The 19,770-nt window shown below is 43.5% G+C and overlaps 1 protein-coding gene across 1 annotated transcript in view; it reads right to left on the bottom strand.

Moving 5' to 3' along the window:
- oacyl (O-acyltransferase like) overlaps nt 1–19,441 on the bottom strand; it is a 93,854-nt gene extending 74,413 nt beyond the window's left edge. Inside the window, exon 1 of the mRNA XM_055647238.1 lies at nt 19,254–19,441. Coding sequence (XP_055503213.1) covers nt 19,254–19,441 — 188 coding nt within the window. The remainder of the gene's footprint in view (nt 1–19,253) is intronic.
- Nucleotides 19,442–19,770: the final 329 nt, after the last annotated feature.

The following is a 19,770-nucleotide window of genomic DNA, read 5'->3' as shown; positions in this document are numbered from 1 at the left end:
AGGCTGCACGATTCGAGAGAGTAAATTACAGGTGACTGAACTACAGCTGAAAAGGGCCTATTCTGAAACAACAGAAAGAACAATTCTCACTAGTTTCATAGGTAATCATTGCCTCAAGGCCTTCAATTTCCCGCATTTACATGTTTTTTCAACTTTCCAGAAATAGCTTAAAAGAGTTTTCAATGGATAAGAAAGAATTCCTAACTTTTGAAATATTTGGAATTATCTTTGATGAAGTTTGTTTTATAGACAATGGACAATAGGTGCAGGGGTAGGTCATTCGGCCCTTCGAGCCATTCAATGTGATCATGGCTGATTATCAACAATCAGTACCCCGTTCCTGCCTTCTCACCATATCCCTTGACTCCGCTATCTTTAAGAGCTCTATCTAACTCTCCCTTGAAAGCCTCCAGAGAATTGGCCTTCACTGCCCTCTGAGGCAGAGAATTCCACAGATTCACAATTCTCTGGGTGTAAATGTTTTTCCTCATCTCCGTTCTAACTGGCCTACCCCTTATTCTTAAACTGTGGCCCCTGGTTCTGGACTCCCCCAACATCGGGAACATGTTTCCTGCCTCTAGCGTGTCCAATCCCTTAATAATCTTATATGTTTCAATAAGATACCCTCTCATCCTTCTAAATTCCAGAGTATACAAGCCCAACCGCTCCACCAACATATGACTGTCCCGCCGACCAAGGAATTAACCTCGTGAACCTACGCTGCACTCCCTCAATCACACTCAACCAAAACTGCGCACAATACTCCAGGTGTGGTCTTACCAGGGCCCTGTACAACTGCAGAAGGATCTCTTTGCTCCTATACTCAACTCCTCTTGTTAGGAAGGACAACATGCCATTAGCTTTCTTCACTGCCTGCTATACCTGCATGCTTACTTTCAGTGACTGGTGACACGGACCCCCAGATCTCGTTATACTTCCCCTTTTCCCAACTTGACACCACTCAGGTAGTAATCTGCCTTCCTGTTTTTGCCACCAAAGTGAATAACCTCACATTTATGCACATTAAACTGCATCTGCCCACTCATCCAACCTGTCTTAGGCACCCTGCATCCTCATACCATCCTCCTCACAGTTCACACTGCCACCCAGCTTTGTGTCATCTGTAAATTTGCTAATATTAATTTTAATCCCTTCATCTAAATCATTAATGCATATTGTAAATAGCTGTGGTCCCAGCACTGAGCCTTGTGGTACCCCACTAGTCACTGCCTGCCATTCTGTAAGGGACTCATTAATCCCTACTCTTTGTTTCCTGTCTGCCAACCAATTTTCTATCCATGTCTGTACCCCCCCCCCCCCCAATACGATGTGCTTTAATTTTGCCCACTAATCTCCTATGTGGGACCTTATCAAATGTTTTCTGAAAGCCGTGGTACAGTACATCCACTGGCTCTCCCTTGTCCATTTTCCTAGTTACATCTTCAAAATATTCCAGAAGATTAATCAAGCATGATTTCCCCTTTGTAAATCCATGCTGACTCGGACCGATCCTGTTACTGCTATCCAAATGTGCCGCTATTTCATCTTTTATAATTGACTCCAGCATCTTCCCCACCATTGATGTCAGGCTAACTGGTCTATAACTGTTTTCTCTCTCCCGCCTTTCTTAAAAGTGGGATAACATTAGTTACCCTCCAATCCACAGGAACTGATCCTGAATTTATAGAACATTAGAAAATGGTCACCAATGCATTCATATAACATATAACATATAACAATTACAGCACGAAACAGGCCATTTCGGCCCTACAAGTCCGTGCCGAACAAATCTTTTTCCCCTTAGTCCCACCTGCCTGCACTCATACCATAACCCTCCATTCCCTTCTCATCCATATGCCTATCCAATTTATTTTTAAATGATACCAATGAACCTGCCTCCACCACTTCCACTGGAAGCTCATTCCACACCGCTACCACTCTCTGAGTAAAGAAGTTCCCCCTCATATTACCCCTAAACTTCTGTCCCTTAATTCTGAAGTCATGTCCTCTTGTTTGAATCTTCCCTATTCTCAAAGGGAATAGCTTGTCCACATCAACTCTGTCTATCCCTCTCATCATTTTAAAGACCTCTATCAAGTCCCCCCTTAACCTTCTGCGCTCCAGAGAATAAAGACCTAACTTATTCAACCTATCCCTGTAACTTAGTTGTTGAAACCCAGGCAACATTCTAGTAAATCTCCTCTGTACTCTCTCTATTTTGTTGACATCCTTCCTATAATTGGGCGACCAAAATTGTACACCATATTCCAGATTTGGTCTCACCAAAGCCTTGTACAAATTTAACATTACATCCCAGCTTCTATACTCAATGCTCTGATTTATAAAGGCTAGCATACCAAAAGCTTTCTTTACCACCCTAGCTATATGAGATTCCACCTTCAAGGAACTATGCACGGTTATACCCAGATCCTTCTGTTCAACTGTATTCTTCAATTCCCTACCATTCACGATTTCTAGAGCCACTTTGTTAAGTACCCTGGCATGCAAACCATCAGGCCCTGGGAATTTATCAGCCTTCAGTCCCATCAGTCTACCCAACACTATTTCCTGCCTAATGTGAATTTCCTTCAGTTCCTCCATCACCCTAGGTTCTCTGGCCATGAGTACATCTGGTAGATTGTTTGTGTCCTCCTTAGTGAAGACGGATCCAAAGTACCTGTTCAACTCATCTGCCATTTCCTTGTTCCCCATAATAAATTCATCTGTTTCAGTCTTCAAGGGTCCAAATTTGGTCTTAACTAATTTTTTCCTCTTCACACACCTAAAGACGCGTTTACTACCCTCCTTTATATTCTTGGCTAGCTTACCTTCGTATCTCATCTTTTCTCCCCGTATTGCCTTTTTAGTTATCTTCTGCTGCTCTTTAAAAGTTTCCCAATCCTCTGGCTTCCTGCTCATCTTTGCTATGTTATACTTATTCTCTTTTATTTTTATACTGTCCCTGACGCCCCTTGTCAGCCATGGTCGCCTATTACTCCCCTTGGAATCCTTCTTCCTCCTTGGAATGTACCTTCTGTATTATTCCCAGAAATACCTGCCATTGGTGTTCCACTGGCATCCCTGCTAGGTTATCTTTCCAGTCAACTTTGGCCAGCTCCTCCCTCATGGTTCCATAGTCCTCTTTGTTCAACTGTAATACTGACACCTTTGATTTTCCCTTCTCCCTCGCAAATTGTAGATTAAAACTTATCATATTTTTCTCCCAGAGAGTTGTGAATTTATGGAATTCCCCGCCACAGAGGGCAGTGGAGACCAAATCATTGGATGGATTTAAGAGAGAGTTAGATAGAGCTCTCGGGGCTAGTGGAGTCAAGGGATATGGGGAGAAGGCAGGCACGGGTTATTGATAGGGGACGATCAGCCATGATCATAATGAATAGCGGTGCTGGCTCGAAGGGCCGAATGGCCTCCTCCTGCACCTATTTTTTATGTTTCTATGTTTCTATATTATGGTCATTGCCTCCTAATGGCTCCTTTACCTCGAGTTCTCTTATCAAATCCGGTTCATTACACAATACTAAATCCAGAATTGCCTTCTCCCTGGTAGGCTCCAGTACAAGCTGCTCTAAGAATTCATCACAGAGGCACTCCATAAACTCCCATTCTTGGGGTCCTGTACCAACCTGATTTTCCCAGTCTACTTGCACGTTGAAATTTCCCATAACAAACATTGCATTACCTTTGCAACATGCCAATTTTAACTCTTGATTCAACTTGCACCTTATATCCAAGCTACTGGTTGGGGGGCTGTAGATAACTCCCATTAGTGTCTTTTTACCCTTAGAATTCCTCAGTTCTCTCCATATTGACTACATCTCATGATTCTTTGTCACCCCTCGCAAGGGATTGAATTTCATTCCTCACCACCAGCTACCCCACCCCCTCAGCCCATCTGTCTGTCTTTTTGATAGGACGTATACCCTTAAATATTTATCAGTGGTATGAGGGTGATTGCACAGAGTTTTACTCAGTGTGGGGGAATGAAGAACCAAAGCGTATCGGTTTAGGTGAGAAAAAAATTTGATAGGAATCCGAGGCGCAACTTTTTCACACACAGGATTATAAGCATATGGAATGAGATGCCAGAGCAGGTGATGCAGGCCGGTATTATAACAACATTTAAAAGTCATTTGGACAGCTACATGAATAAAAAGTGTTTATAGGGTTATGAGCCAAATGCAGGCAGGTGGGACTAGTGTAGATGTGACATTTCGGTCAACATGGTATGTTGGGCCGAATGGTCTGTTTCTATACTGTATAACTATGTCTCTATCTGTAAAGTTATTTTTGTTACTACAAAGGACTATATTATATTGTTTAATAGAATATCATTGCACGTGTCATTAGAAGCAATTACTTGCCAATTTCATTGACCACCAGCGATGAAACTGACAAACCTTGTCCGTGGGAGATCATAGTGTGGGGAGGTTACATGAAAACAGTTTCTTTTTGTCATGTCTTTTTTTTGCCAAGGCAACTTTTCCTTTGCTTGTCATTTTCCAAAGTAACTTTTGAGTGGCTTTCTAGTTTCCAATCAAAATTACGTTTTAACCAATTTGGCACACATAATACAAATAATAGAAACATAGAAAAAAGGTGCAGGAGTAGGCAATTTGGCCCTACGAGCCAGCACTGCCATTCAATATGATCATGGCTGATCATCCAGAATCAGTACCCTGTTCCTGCTTTCTCCCCATATCTCTTGATTACATTACCCCTAAGAGCTATATCGAACTCTCTTGAATACATCTAACGTTCCCTAATTCATCAATGATATAATATCCAGTGTGCAGTTTGTAAATACACAGTATGGCAGAACAAAGTGACATATTTGTTTTCTCCGTTACTATCTTAAACAGTCTGGGCACAAAGTCTGTATCTACTTTGTTTTGTATGTTTGCTTGCTTTTTATTTGCAGTATTTCTTTGAAATAAAATACCACTATGCTGGTGATAATTTAGCAGCTCCTCGCTTTGGACGAGTTGCTCCATTTAAACCAATTGGATATTATATAACTTTAGGCTGTGATTTATTCCGCTCTCTACAGCTAAAAGCTTTTTGGCTCTTGGGACCCCAAACTCTGCAACAAAATAATAATCTTAACAGGCTATTAGGCACTGGAGCAAAAGTACATTCCGTACCAAGAAGCAATGAGATAAACTCGAAGTATTTGCATACTTAAACATCTTTCTTGGTGACAGTGTTCCTTAATAATATAAATAAATAGGTATTTTGTAAAAATGAATAGCACATTACATGATAATCTTTTCAATAAAATAATGTCATTACATAATAATAAAACTGGATGTGCATCAACACTTGCAAATAAATCAGATGAGACTATATTTAAGACATGTTCTTTCTTCAGGGAAGTGCAAACAATCAACAGGGGGCAAAGGAATGTATAGCAAATGGCACAAGCATGGCGAAACTGAATGAAAACGCACCCCCCCAGATTCAGAGACAGTTTCTTCCCAGCTGTTATCAGGACACTGAATCATCCTACCAAAACCAAGAGAGAGTACAGAGGAGATTTACTAGAATGTTGCCTGTGTTTCAACAACTAAGTTACAGAGAAAGGTTGAATAAGTTAGGTCTTTATTCTCTGGAGCGCAGAAGGTTAAGGGGGGACTTGATAGAGGTCTTTAAAATGATGAGAGGGATAGACAGAGTTGATGTGGACAAGCTTTTCCCTTTGAGAATAGGGAAGATTCAAACAAGAGGACATGACTTCAGAATTAAGGGACAGAAGTTTAGGGGTAACATGAGTGGGAACTTCTTTACTCAGAGAGTGGTAGCGGTGTGGAATGAGCTTCCAGTGGAAGTGGTGGAGGCAGGTTCGTTGGTACCATTTAAAAATAAATTGGATAGGCATATGGATGAGAAGGGAATGGAGGGTTATGGTATGAGTGCAGGCAGGTGGGACTAAGGAAAAAAAGTTGTTCGGCACGGACTTGTAGGGCCGGGATAGCCTGTTTCCGTGGTGTAATTGTTATATGGTTATATGGTTAAAACAAGAAGAGCAGTGCTGAACTACTATTTATCTCTTTGGTGACCCTTGGAGTTTCCTTAATCGGACTTTGCTGGCTTTACCTTGCATTAAACGTTGTTCCCTTATCATGTATCTATACACTGTAAATGGCTCGATTGTAATCATGTATTGTCCTTCTGCTGCAATAATGGATAGCACGCAACACAAGCTTTTCACTGCACCTCGGATGACATGACAATAAACTAAACTGTAAGTGAAAAGACTGAACTGAATTGAACCCGAGGCCTCTTTAAAAGCAAAGCAGCTGTCACTATATGATGTGAAAGATTTTCCTATTCAGACAGTAATTTAAAATACATTTTAAAAAACAAAGAGAGTGTGCATCTAGCTATGACCATGGGAGATTCAAGCCTTCCTACACACTATTCACAGACCTCCAGTCCAAAAGCCAACCTTTCACCACCACCCTTTGCTCCCTACCATGAACTATGTACATAATTAGCTAGCTCTCCCTGGATCCCATGCAACCTAACCTTCCAGAGCAGTCTAGCATACAGAATCTTATCACAGCCTTATTGAAGTCTATATGGACCACGTCCACAGCCCTGCCCACAATCTTCCTGGGTACTTCTTTGAAAAGCTCAATTAAATTTGTGAGACATGAATTCCCATGCACAAAGTCATGCTGACTATTCCTAATCAACCTCTGTCTATCCATGCACATTATATCTTATCCCTCAAATTTATTTCCACGACTTTCCTTTCACAGAAGTTAGGATTACTGCACTATGGTGTTTTTTTTTTTTTTCAGTTTAGAGATACAACGTGGAAACAGGCCCGTCGGCCCACCGAGTCCACGCCGAATAGTGATTCCCGCATCAAACCCTATCCTACACATAGAAACATAGACATAGAAATTAGGTGCAGGAGTAGGCCATTCAGCCCTTCGAGCCTGCACCGCCATTCAATATGATCATGGCTGATCATCCAACTCAGTATCCCGTACCTGCCTTCTCTCCATACCCTCTGATCCCCTTAGCCACAAGGGCCACATCTAACGCCCTCTTAAATATAGCCAATGAACTGGCCTCAACTACCCTCTGTGGCAGAGAGTTCCAGAGATTCACCACTCTCTGCGTGAAAAATGTTTTTCTCATCTCGGTTTTAAAGGATTTCCCCCTTATCCTTAAGCTGTGACCCCTTGTCCTGGACTTCCCCAACATTGGGAACAATCTTCCTGCATCTAGCCTGTCCAACCCCTTAAGAATTATGTAAGTTTCAATAAGATCCCCTCTCAATCTCCTAAATTCTAGAGAGTATAAACCAAGTCTATCCAGTCTTTCTTTATAAGACAATCCTGACATCCCAGGAATCAGTCTGGTGAACCTTCTCTGCACTCCCTCTATGGCAATAATGTCCTTCCTCAGATTTGGAGACCAAAACTATACGCAATACTCCAGGTGTGGTCTCACCAAGACCCTGTACAACTGCAGTAGAACCTCCCTGCTCCTATACTCAAATCCTTTTGCTATGAAAGCTAACATACCATTCGCTTTCTTCACTGCCTGTTGCACCTGCATGCCTACTTTCAATGACTGGTGTACCATGACACCCAGGTCTCGCTGCATCTCCCCTTTTCCTAATCGGCCACCATTTAGATAATAGTCTGCTTTCCTGTTTTTGCCACCAAAATGGATAACCTCACATTTATCCACATTATACTGCATCTGCCAAACATTTGCCCACTCACCCAGCCTATCCAAGTCACCTTGCAGTCTCCTAGCATCCTTCTCACAGTTAACACTGCCCCCCAGCTTAGTGTCATCCGCAAACTTGGAGATATTGCCTTCAATTCCCTCATCCAGATCATTAATATATATTGTAAATAGCTGGGGTCCCAGCACTGAGCTTTGCGGTACCGCACTAGTCACTGCCCGCCATTGTGAAAAGGACCCGTTTACTCCTACTCTTTGCTTCCTGTTTGCCAGCCAGTTCTATATCCACATCAATACTGAACCACCAATGCCATGTGTTTTAAGTTTGTATACTAATCTCTTATGTGGGACCTTGTCAAAAGCCTTCTGGAAGTCCAGATACACCACATCCACTGGTTCTCCCTTATCCACGCTACTAGTTACATCCTCGAAAAATTCTATAAGATTCGTCAGACATGATTTACCTTTCGTAAATCCATGCTGACTTTGTCCAATGATTTCACCACTTTCCAAATGTGCTGCTATCTCATCTTTAATAACTGACTCTAGCAGTTTCCCCACTACCGATGTTAGACTAACTGGTCTGTAATTCCCCGTTTTCTCTCTCCCTCCCTTCTTAAAAAGTGGGGTTACGTTTGCCACCCGCCAATCCTCAGGAACTACTCCTGAATCTAAAGAGTTTTGAAAGATTATTACTAATGCATCCACTATTTCTGGAGCTACTTCCTTAAGTACTCTGGGATGCAGCCTATCTGGCCCTGGGGATTTATCGGCCTTTAATCCATTCAATTTACCCAACACCACTTCCCGACTAAACTTGATTTCACTCAATTCCTCCAACTCCTTTGACCCGCGGTCCCCTGCTATTTCCGGCAGATTATTTATGTCTTCCTTAGTGAAGACGGAACCAACGTAGTTATTCAATTGGTCCGCCATATCCTTGTTCCCCATGATCTGTTTCTGACTGCAAGGGACCTACATTTGTTTTAACTAATCTCTTTCTTTTCACATATCTATAAAAGCTTATGCAGTCAGTTTTTATGTTCCCTGCCAGTTTTCTTTCATAACCTATTTTTCCTTTCCTAATTAAGCTCTTTGTCCTCCTCTGTTGGTCTCTGAATTTCTCCCAGTCCTCTGGTATGCTGCTTTTTCTGGCTAATTTGTACGCATCATCCTTCGCTTTGATAATATCCCTGATTGCCATTGTTATTACGGATGCACTACCTTCCCTGATTTATTCTTTTGCCAAACTGGGATGAACAATTTTTGTAGTTCATCCATGCCGTCTTTAAATGTCTCCCATTGCATATCCACCGTCAACCCTTTTAGAATGATTCCACCAAATATTAGGTTTACGTTACAAGTTTTCACACCATCCGTGATAGTATTTAATTGTGTGCTTGCAGAGCGACTCGGAGAAATTTGGCTTCCTCTGTCTATATCAACTTCGCACTATTGAACTCAAGTTTCATGGTGAAAGGTAAAACATGATATTTTAATTGAATTTTTGAGGAACAAGAAATCTAATAAATGCTGGGGTCAACATGATTCATGTGAAGGTACACAAAATTGCCGGAGAAACTCAGCGCGTGCAGCATCATCTATGGAGCGAAGAAAATAGGCGACGTTTCGGGCCGAAACCCTTCTTCAGACTGATGGGTTATGTGAAGACCTGGTTTGAAAATAATCTCTTCTTGAGGGCAGTGAAATCTGTGCAACATGGCGAAACGGAATTCCAAAAAAGTCTTAAATAAAGTTATTTGCAAACTGCCACAAGTCCTGAAGATAAAATAGATGTTGATATGAAATTAACCCATGGGAAGGTTGGGGAGTTGAAACATCGCAAACTTGCTGGAAGAATGTTATGATTTTAATATTAAAATTTACAAGAGTCGTTTGGCCTCCTATATTAAATACTTTCCAAATGTTCACTATGGGTGAACCTAGGAGGGGTTCTGGCTCATTCCAATCTAAGCTGCTGTAGAGGTGGCCTCATCGGGAGCACTGAGTGCAATGGGCAATGTTGGAGGAGATGTAGTGAATCTCCATCTCAGCAGGAAGACTGCTGGGGTAACTGGTTGGAGATGGGAGAAGAGGTGTAGGGACAGAGGTTACATCTTTTGCAGTTGCTGGGGAAATTGTCCAGGGAGAGACTGGAACCAAGCATTTGCAAAGAGTGTAGTCTCCATAGAAATTGGAAAGAGTTGGTGTCAGGAAAATGTCATTGTTGGTGGGAGTAAATTGAAGGTGGTGTAAGTGTATTGAACTTGAAACGTCACAGGGTGATACACTGGATGGTGAAAGGTGAAGATCAGACAAAAACCATTCTTTACCTGTTCAAGAAGGAACTGCAGATGCTGGAAAATCGAAGGTACACAAAAATGCTGGAGAAACTCAGCGGGTGCAGCAGCATCTATCGAGCGAAGGAAATAGGTAACGTTTCGAGCCGAAACCCTTCTTCAAACTGATAGGAAGTGGCGGGGAGAAGGAAGGAAAAAGGAGGAGGAGGAGCCCGAGGGCTGGGGGATGGGAGGAGACAGCCCGAGGGTTGAGGTTGTCTGCCCCATGTCTGCCTTCTGCAAAGACCGCTCCCTCCGCAACTCCCTTGTCAATTCTTCCCTTCCCTCCCGTACCACCCCCTCCCCGGGCACTTCCCGTTGCAACCGCAAGAAATGCAACACCTGTCCCTTTACCTCCCCCCTCGACTCCATTCAAGGACCCAAGCAATCGTTCCAGGTGCGACAGAGGTTCACCTGTATCTCCTCTAACCTCATCCGCTGCTCTAGATGTCAGCTGATTTACACCGGTGCGACTAAGCAGAGGTTGGGCGATCGCTTCGCCGAACACCTCCACTCGGTCCGCAAGAACCTACCTGACCTCCCGGTGGCTCAGCACTTCAACTCCCCCTCCCATTCCCAATCCGACCTCTCTGTCCTGGGTCTCCTCCATGGCCAGAGTGAGCAACACCGGAAATTGGAAGAACAGCACCTCATATTCTGCTTGGGGAGTGCATCCTGCGGGCATGAACATTGAATTCTCCCAATTTTGTTAGCCCTTGCTGTCTCCTTCCCTTCATCAGCCCTCGGGCTCCTCCTCCTCCTTTTTCCTTCCTTCTCCCCTCCACCCCCTATTAGTCTGAAGGAGGGTTTTGGCCCAAATTGTTACCTATTTCCCTCGCTCCATAGATGCTGCTGCACCCGCTGAGTTTCTCCAGCATTTTTGGGTACCTACCATTCTTTATCTATTGGTGTGAAGGGTGCAAGCGCAAAGCTGCTGGAAATAGAAGAGGCATTGGTAATGACTCCATGCACAATGCGGTGGCACAGCAGTACAGTTGCTGCCTTACAGCGCTTGCAGCACCAGAGATCCAGGTTCAGTCCCGACAATGGGTGCTGTCTGTACTGTACGTTCTCCCCGTAAACATGTGGGTTTTCTCTGAGATCTTCTGTTTCCTCCCTCACCCCAAAACGTGCAGGTATGTAGGTTAATTGGCTTGGTATAAGTGTAAACATAGAAACATAGAAATTAGGTGCAGGAGTAGGCCATTCGGCCCTTCGAGCCTGCACCGCCATTCAATATGATCATGGCTGATCATCCAACTCAGTATCCCGTACCTGCCTTCTCTCCATACCCCCTGATCCCCTTAGCCATAAGGGCCACATCTAACTCCCTGTTCCTAGTGTTCCTAGTGTGTGTAGGATGGTGTTAGTGTGCAGGAATCGCTGGTCAATGCAGACTCGGTGGGCAGAAGGTACAACAATACTGTGAAAAACTTTGTTTTCCTTGCTATCCAGTCAAATCATATAATATGCAACAGGTAGTCAGAAGAGAAAGGAAAAACAGAATGCCGAATATTGAGATATATTGGAAACATAGTCATTGAATCATATAGCACAGAAACAGATCCTTTTGCCCACCAAGACCATGTTGACCATTAAGTATCAATCTACTATTCTCATCTACCAGCACTAGATGTGTACACTACTATGCTTTAGCAATCAAGTGCACACCTGGATACTTACATTTTGTGAGTACCTTTCAAACTATCAATTGAAGCAGTCAATTCCATATTCCAACCAACCTCAGTGAAAAATTATCTTCATTGGATCCTCTTTAAAACCTCTAACCCCTTGAGCTAAAATTATACACTCTAGCTTTTAAATCACCATATTATAGGGAATGGTTTTCTGCTCTGTTCCCTAACTTTGCCCCTCATTATCTTGTATCACTGTTATCAGGTCCCCACCACCCCCCTCATCCTCCACAACTCCAAAAGTAAAACCCTATTTATACAATCTCTCCTCACAACTGAAACGCTCCATCCCAGATAATATCCTGCTGAACCACTTTTCAGATTCAGATTCAGATTCAATTTTAATTGATTCAATTTGCACTGTTTCATTTGCAATTGCGTCCTTCCTACAAGGTGTCTACTAGGACTGTACATAGTGATCCGGCTGTGGTTCAATAAATGTTTCATAAAGTTGTCCCGTGTTCTTACATTCTAATTAATGTATCCTGTATGCTTTTTTCCCTATCTTATCTACCTGTGCTGCTGCCTTTAGGCATGGTGGGATTTGTACATCAAGACCCTTCTGTTCGTTAGTACTCCCATGGGCTTCATCATTTATTCTGTGTTCTCTACCCTTTATTATCCTTCTAGGCACCACAGTGGTGCAACGGGAGAGTTGCTGCTTTACATTGCCAGAGACCTGGGTTCAATCCTGACTATGGATGCTGTCTGTACGGGGTTTGTATATTCTCCCTGTGACCACATGGGTTTTCACCAGGTGCTCCAGTTTCCTCCCACTCTCAAAAGACGTACAGGTTTGTATGTTAATTAGCTTTGGTAAAATTGTAAATTGTCCCTAGTGTGCGGAATAATGCTGGTGTACGGAGTGATTGCTGGTCGGTGCAGACTTGGTGGGCCAAAGGGCCTGTTTCCGCACAGTATCTCTATAATATAAAGTCTAAAGTCGAATCGCCACATAAATACCATTCCCCATTGCTTTGACCATCTTACCAAATTAACAATATCATATTATAAATAACAATGTCACTGCAAAGACCTTGTCAAACCTCTAAAAATGTTCATTGTTTCAATGAATCATCTCCAATGCACGAGTGTATGTTCTTGATCTTTTCTTAAAAAGCAATCCCTTAATCCCAGGAATCAATTGAGTGAACCTTCTCTGCACTAACTCCAAAACAAGTAGGTCTCTTATGTAAAGAGACAAAGTGAGAATTTATTTGTTCTGTTTTGGTCCATACAACAATAAAATACTCTTAACTTTTAAAGCTTGAAAAAAATGAACATAACCATCTAAGTGTGATCTCACTGAAGCCCTGAACAGTTTTTAAGACGTTTTCAATCCTATTTGCATTAAGTGCCTAAATCTGGTTTATCATCCTATCTACGTATTGTACCTGTGACAGGAGGAACTGCAGATGCTGGTTAAAAGTGAAGACCCAAAACGTCACCTATTCCTTTTCTCCAGAAATGCTGCCTGATCCGCTGACTTCCTCCAGCCTTTTGTGTCTATCTTTGCTTATTGCACCATCCAGGCGACTTTGATGTCCCTGCAATTTCCATTCCCCACTTTAATCCCCACCCACCCACACGGCCCACTTCTGTGGCTGCAGCAGGGTAACAGAGCATCTTGGCAGATAAGATCCTCCACTGGGATACCTTCGCACCCTCTCCCAGCTGCTAATTCCAGATGGCATTCAGCCGATTCCCAGTCACACTGGAAAACCTAAGCATGCACGCACATTAAGATGCAACAGGTTTTTACATGAGCTTTGCAATCCAGACAAGCTCCTTAGGCACCTATTGCAGATCACTTCATGGAAACTAGTGGCTGGAAATGCAATTTACAACTGTATTTTCAGAAGCATGCAATTGAAAATCTATTTTTTTCGGGCATGAAACAAGATGAATATTTTGGACTTTTTTCACATCAATCTGGAAATTCAACTCAAACTTCGTGGCATGAGTCACCCTCCACTCTCACGGCACATTTTCCACGTCAATCATGTACGAGATTACATTATTCTTCACACAACACATGTTGTGGAGCCTTGTGGGGCAATGGAAGGTTCCTCAGGGGATTGTCTCAAGTCAAGTCGAGTCGAGTTTATTCTCATAAACTCATAAAGTTTTCAAGAGATGGTTAGATTTAGCTCTTAGAGCTGACGGAATCCAGTGATATGGGAAAAAAGCAGGAACGGGGTACTGATTTTGGATGATCAGCCATGATCATATTGAATGACGGTGCTGGCTCAAAGGGCCAAATGGCCTACTCCTGCACCTATTTTTTATGTTTCTATGTTTCTAAGACAAGTACAGTGTAACAAGTACAGAGTTGTACAAGACTACAACTCTCACCAACTTCTACAGAGGCACCGTATAGAGTTGTAAATTACATTTCCAGGCACAAAGCTCTATTATCGGGTTGCTTCACAACTTGGTTTGGGAACAGCTCCAATCAAGACCCCTAGAAATTGCAGAGAATTGTGGATGCAGACTATCACAAACCCTACCCTTCCTTCCATTGACTCCATTTACACCTCACACTACCTTCGCAAGGCCAGCAGCAAAATCAAGGACGTCACACACCCTGGCCGCTCCCTCTTCCCCCTTCTCCCATCGGGAAAAGGTATAGGAGTGTGAAAACGCACACCTCAACTAAACCATCCTACCAACAACCATAGAGCAGTCCTGAACTACTTTTGACCTACTGTAATATAGAGAGAGTACAGAGGAGATTTACTAGAATGTTGCCTGGGTTTCAGCAACTAAGTTACAGAGAAAGGTTGAACAAGTTACGGCTTTATTCTTTGGAGCGCAGAAGGTTAAGGGGGGACTTGATAGAGGTCTTTAAAATGATGCGAGGGATAGACAGAGTTGACGTGGAAAAGCTTTTCCCACGGAGAGTAGGGAAGATTCAAACAAGGGGACATGACATGAGAATTAAGGGACTGAAGTTTAGGGGTAACATGAGGGGGAACTTCTTTACTCAGAGAGTGGTGGCTGTGTGGAATGAGCTTCCAGTGAAGGTGGTGGAGGCAGGTTCGATTTTATAATTTAAAAATAAATTGGATAGTTATATGGACGGGAAAGGAATGGAGGGTTATGGTCTGAGCGCAGGTATATGGGACTAGGGGAGAATACGTGTTCGGCACGGACTAGAAGGGTCGAGATGGCCTGTTTCCGTGCTGTAATTGTTATATGTTATATGTTATATGGTAATTGGAGTCAATGATCGGACTATCTTTGATCGGACTTTATCTTGCACTAAACCTTATTCACATTATTCCCTTTGACAATAAACAGTGAGGTAAAGGTACAATTAAAAACGTCCCTGCGCCCAGGATTATGAGGATTCCACAGTGATGTTGCCCTTTTCACTCCAGTATACCTTCTGTTATGTTTCATTTTAAACCTGTCCTCTTGTTGCTGATTTGTGAATCAATAGAACTGTGTGTCACTATTTATCAGATCGACCTTTCATTACCTGTGCCATTTGTGCTTCCATTCTTCTTTAAGAGTGCAATATTTATTCAACTGCTGACTTTTACTAAGATTTCCCATATCTGGTCATATCTTGAAAGAAAATATGAATCGATTCATGCCAAACAATCACAATATCTATTACAGTGTCTCCTTTATATCAACTTGACACTCATTTGGAAATTCCTCATTTGTTAGGCATTTTGACATTGTTATTTTGTGCAAAGTGAAGATCACAGCTGTCTGGCACGTTAGAATTTTATGTACAGGTTTTTAAAATATTGCATTCACACAACCCTTTATACAAAACATTGATAAAATGCTAGGTACACAAAAATTCTGGAGAAACTCAGCGGATGCAGCAGCATCTATGGAGCGAAGGAAATAGGCAACGTTTCAGGCCGAAACCCTTCTTAAAATGCTAATGGGCAATGCCTCAAAACCGAAACCTCAACAAAATATATAAAAGCACAGTCAATAGACATCCCCTTATATAGACACAAAGTTGCTGGTTTAAAAAAAGACACAAAGTGCTGGTGTGACTCAACAGGTCAGGCAGCAACTCTGGAGAACGTGGATAGGTCACATCTTGGGTTGGGACCCTTCTTCAGACTGACTGTGGTGGTGAGGAGGGGGAGGAAAGCTGGAAGAGAGGAGGTTCAGAGACAAAGCCTGGCCGGTGATATGTGGATAGAGGTGAGGTGAGTGTTCGATAAGCAGATGGTTCAACAAAGTCTAGAGATGAAAAGAGAAAAGGTGTGAGGTAGGAATAGGAGACGTACGAATTGTGAAGACAGAGGAAGAAATATAGGTGGAAGGTGATGGGGAGAAATGGATGCAAGTCCAGGCGGGGCAGGGGGAAGAAGGACGGTTTGGTTGTAGGATAGTTACCTATAATTGGAGAATTCAACGTTCATAGCATTAAGTTGTAATTAGTCTAGGTAATATGAGGTGGTGTTCCTACAGTTTGCGTGTCATTTTTCTCTGGCAATGGAAGAGGTCCAGGACAGAAAGGTCACTGTAGGAATGGGAAGGGGAGTTTAAAGGATTAGCAACCGGGAGAACCAGCGGGACTTGGTGGATTGAGCGCAAGTGTTTGGGCAAATTGTCGCCGAGTCTACCCTAGTTATTGCTACTGTAAAGAAGGGCACATCTGGAACACTGCAGTAGATGAGGTTAGAGGGGATGCATTTCTTCTTGCGTATGGCGTGCACAGCTTAAAGTTGTTGGACAACTTGTTCTATTTGATCTTATGTGATTGTGCATGCCAGGTTGATTGCATTCGTTGAAACAGGGCAGACCACGTGAAGGTTGCAATCTCCAACCTCAATGCAACCCAGTGGTGAAATCATTGGACAAAGTCAGCATGGCTTTATGAAAGGTAAATCATGTCTGACGAACCTTATAGAAATTTTCGAGGATGTAACTAGTAGAGTGGATAAGGGAGAACCAGTGGATGTGTTATATCTAGACATTCAGAAGGCTTTCGACAAGGTCCCACATAAGAGATTAGTATACAAACTTAAAGCACACGGTATTGGGGGTTCAGTATTGATGTGGATAGAGAACTGGCTGGCAGACAGGAAGCAAAGAGTAGGAGTAAACGGGTCCTTTTCACAATGGCAGGCAGTGACTAGTGGGGTACCGCAAGGCTCAGTGCTGGGACCCCAGCTATTTACAATATATATTAATGATTTGGACGAGGGAATTGAATGTAACATCTCCAAGTTTGCAGATGACATGAAGCTGGGGGGGCAGTGTTAGCTGTGAGGAGGATGCTAGGAGGCTGCAAGGTGACTTGCATAGGCTGGGTGAGTGGGCAAATGCATGGCAGATGCAGTATAATGTGGATAAATGTGAGGTTATCCACTTTGGCGGCAAAAACAGGAAAGTAGACTGGTGGTGGCCGATTAGGAAATGGGGAGATTCAACGAGACCTGGGTGTCATGGTACACCAGTCATTGAAAGTAGGCATGCAGGTGCAGCAGGCAGTGAAGAAAGCGAATGGTATGTTAGCATTCATAGCAAAAGGATTTGAATATAGGAGCAGGGAGGTTCTACTGCAGTTGTACAGGGTCTTGGTGAGACCACACCTGGAGTATTGTGTACAGTTTTGGTCTCCTAATCTGTGGAAAGACATTCTTGCCATAGAGGGAGTACAGAGAAGGTTCACCAGACTGATTCCTGGGATGTCAGGACTTTCATATGAAGAATGGGGATGGGGGAGTTGCTAGTTTGGATTGGGCTTCATACACAACACTGTAATCTCCAGAAACAAAGAACTGCAGATGCTGGTTTATTTTATTTTATTTAACTCTCTAATATGTTTAATGATTTTACCATATCCTTGCAGGCACCACTGTTAAGGGTTCTCATGGAGTGTTTGGTCACGTATCCTTATTGACTGTGGTCTGTGGGTGAGGAAGTTGAGGATCCATTTGCAGAGGGGGTGCTGATTCTCAATGCCCAGAGCTTGGAGATGTGTGAATTGATAGCAACAATTCTTCCTCACTGAACACCAGGACAGGGTATCTCAAGGCTGCATGCTTAATCCCCAGCTGTACTCTCTATAACTATGTATCCACACAGAGTTCCAAATTCATCTATAAATTTGCCAATGATACCACCATTGTGAGACAAACAATACCTAATGATGTGTCAGAGCACAGGTGGGAGATTGATAATCTGATTGAATGGACACTATTCTAGCTCTCAATGTTAACAAGACCAAAGAGCTGATTATTGATTTCTGGAAGGGAATGCTGAAGGTCCATGAACCTGTCCTTATCGGCAGAATGACGATGGAGAGAGACAACAGTTTTAAGGTCTTGGGCATTTATATATCTGAAGATCTGTCCTGGGCCCACCACATTGATGTAATCACAATATGATTTTTTTTCTTCTTCTTTCGTTCTTTTTGCTTCAAGTGCTAGGGCAGTAGCAGCTTTCCTGAAGCTTTTTAGGTTTTTTTTAGTCGTTTTGCACAGTTTACAGGCCTACAGTTTTCAGGCCTACAGTTTTCAGGCCTACAGCACAGAACCACCTGGAACAACGGAAAATGGGCAACAGCAGCACCCCCAAAATCAAGTACAGCAAACAGACACTTCTGGACATCAGGTCTACGCTTGCTCGCTGCAACAATATCACTCCCGTCCCAGAGTTCCTGTCACCATGCCCTGAACTGCAGAAGCAGCCAAGGAAGAGGGGCAGGAGAGCCGGGATCCTGGACAGGCTGAGGCGACAAGCTCACCGACACGCACTCCCTTGCTTATTGCTGGCCAATGTACAGTCCCTGGACAACAAGCTGAGCGAACTGAGGGCTCAGGTCCTCTTCCAGCGAGGCACCAGGGCCATAGGTCTTTATTCTTTGGAGCGCAGAAGGTTAAGGGAGGGACTTGATAGAGGTCTTTTAAAATAATGAGAGGGATAGACAGAGTTGACGTGGATATGTTTTTTCCATTGAGAGTAGGAAAGATTCAAGCAAGAGGACATGACTGAGAATTAAGGGACAGAAGTTTAGGGGTAATATGAGGGGGAACTTCTTTACTCAGAGAGTGGTAGCTGTGTGGAATGAGCTTCCAGTGAAAGTGGTGGAGGCAGGTTCGATTTTATCATTTAAAAATAAATTGGATAGTTATATGGACGGGAAAGGAATGGAGGGTTATGGTCTGAGTGCAGGTAGATGGGACTAGGGGGAAATAAGTGTTCGGCAAAGATGGACCAAAAGCCGAGATGGCCTGTTTCCGTGCTGTAATTATTATATGGTTGTAAACATCATCGGCCTCACAGAGACCTGGTTGTCGGCAGGGGTCCCGGATCAAGCCATCTGGCTCACCGGGCTCCCCTTACATCGAGCGGACAGGTGAAGAATAGGGGCAGAGAAGTGTGTTTCTATGTGAACAACTGGTGCGATCAAAGGAACGTACAGACTTCTGCTCCCCCTGATCTGGAATACCTCATACTGGTCTGCCGGCCATTCTGCCCCCCCCCCCCCTTCTTCTCCCAGGCAAACACATAGCAGGCACAGGGGGAACTGTATAAGGTCAGCAGCTCACAGGAGATCCGGACGTTGCCTTCATCACCGCGAGGGACTTCAACAGCGCCAACCTGACAGAAGTCCTCCCAAAACTCCACCAGCACATCTTCTGCCCCACGCACGAAGACTGCATACTGGATCACTGCTACACCACCTTCTGCCATGGTTGTAAGGCCGCCCCCCCACCCACCACTAGGCAAATCAGACCACTCCTCCATCCTGCCCCTCCCCACCTATAGGTTAGTTCAACGCTGGACGGACCAAGTAGACTCCACACTTCAGACTGTGGTCTGTGAATGAGGAAGTCGAGGATCCAATTGCAGAGGGATGCGCAGAGACCCAGTTCTGAGAGTTTGGTAACCAGTTGGGAGGGGATGATTGTATTAAATGCCGAGCTTTAATCGATGAATAACGGCCTGAGCTCTATAATTGCTTTTTGTTGTCAGATAGAAGCAGCACCGCAGTATGGTCGGATTTACCGAAATGAGGGCGA

This window comes from Leucoraja erinacea, chromosome 1 (assembly GCF_028641065.1).
Source record: "Leucoraja erinacea ecotype New England chromosome 1, Leri_hhj_1, whole genome shotgun sequence".
Classification (NCBI taxonomy): domain Eukaryota; kingdom Metazoa; phylum Chordata; class Chondrichthyes; order Rajiformes; family Rajidae; genus Leucoraja; species Leucoraja erinaceus.
Note: the sequence above shows the minus strand (reverse complement) of the source record. Positions and strands in the feature narration are given on the sequence as shown.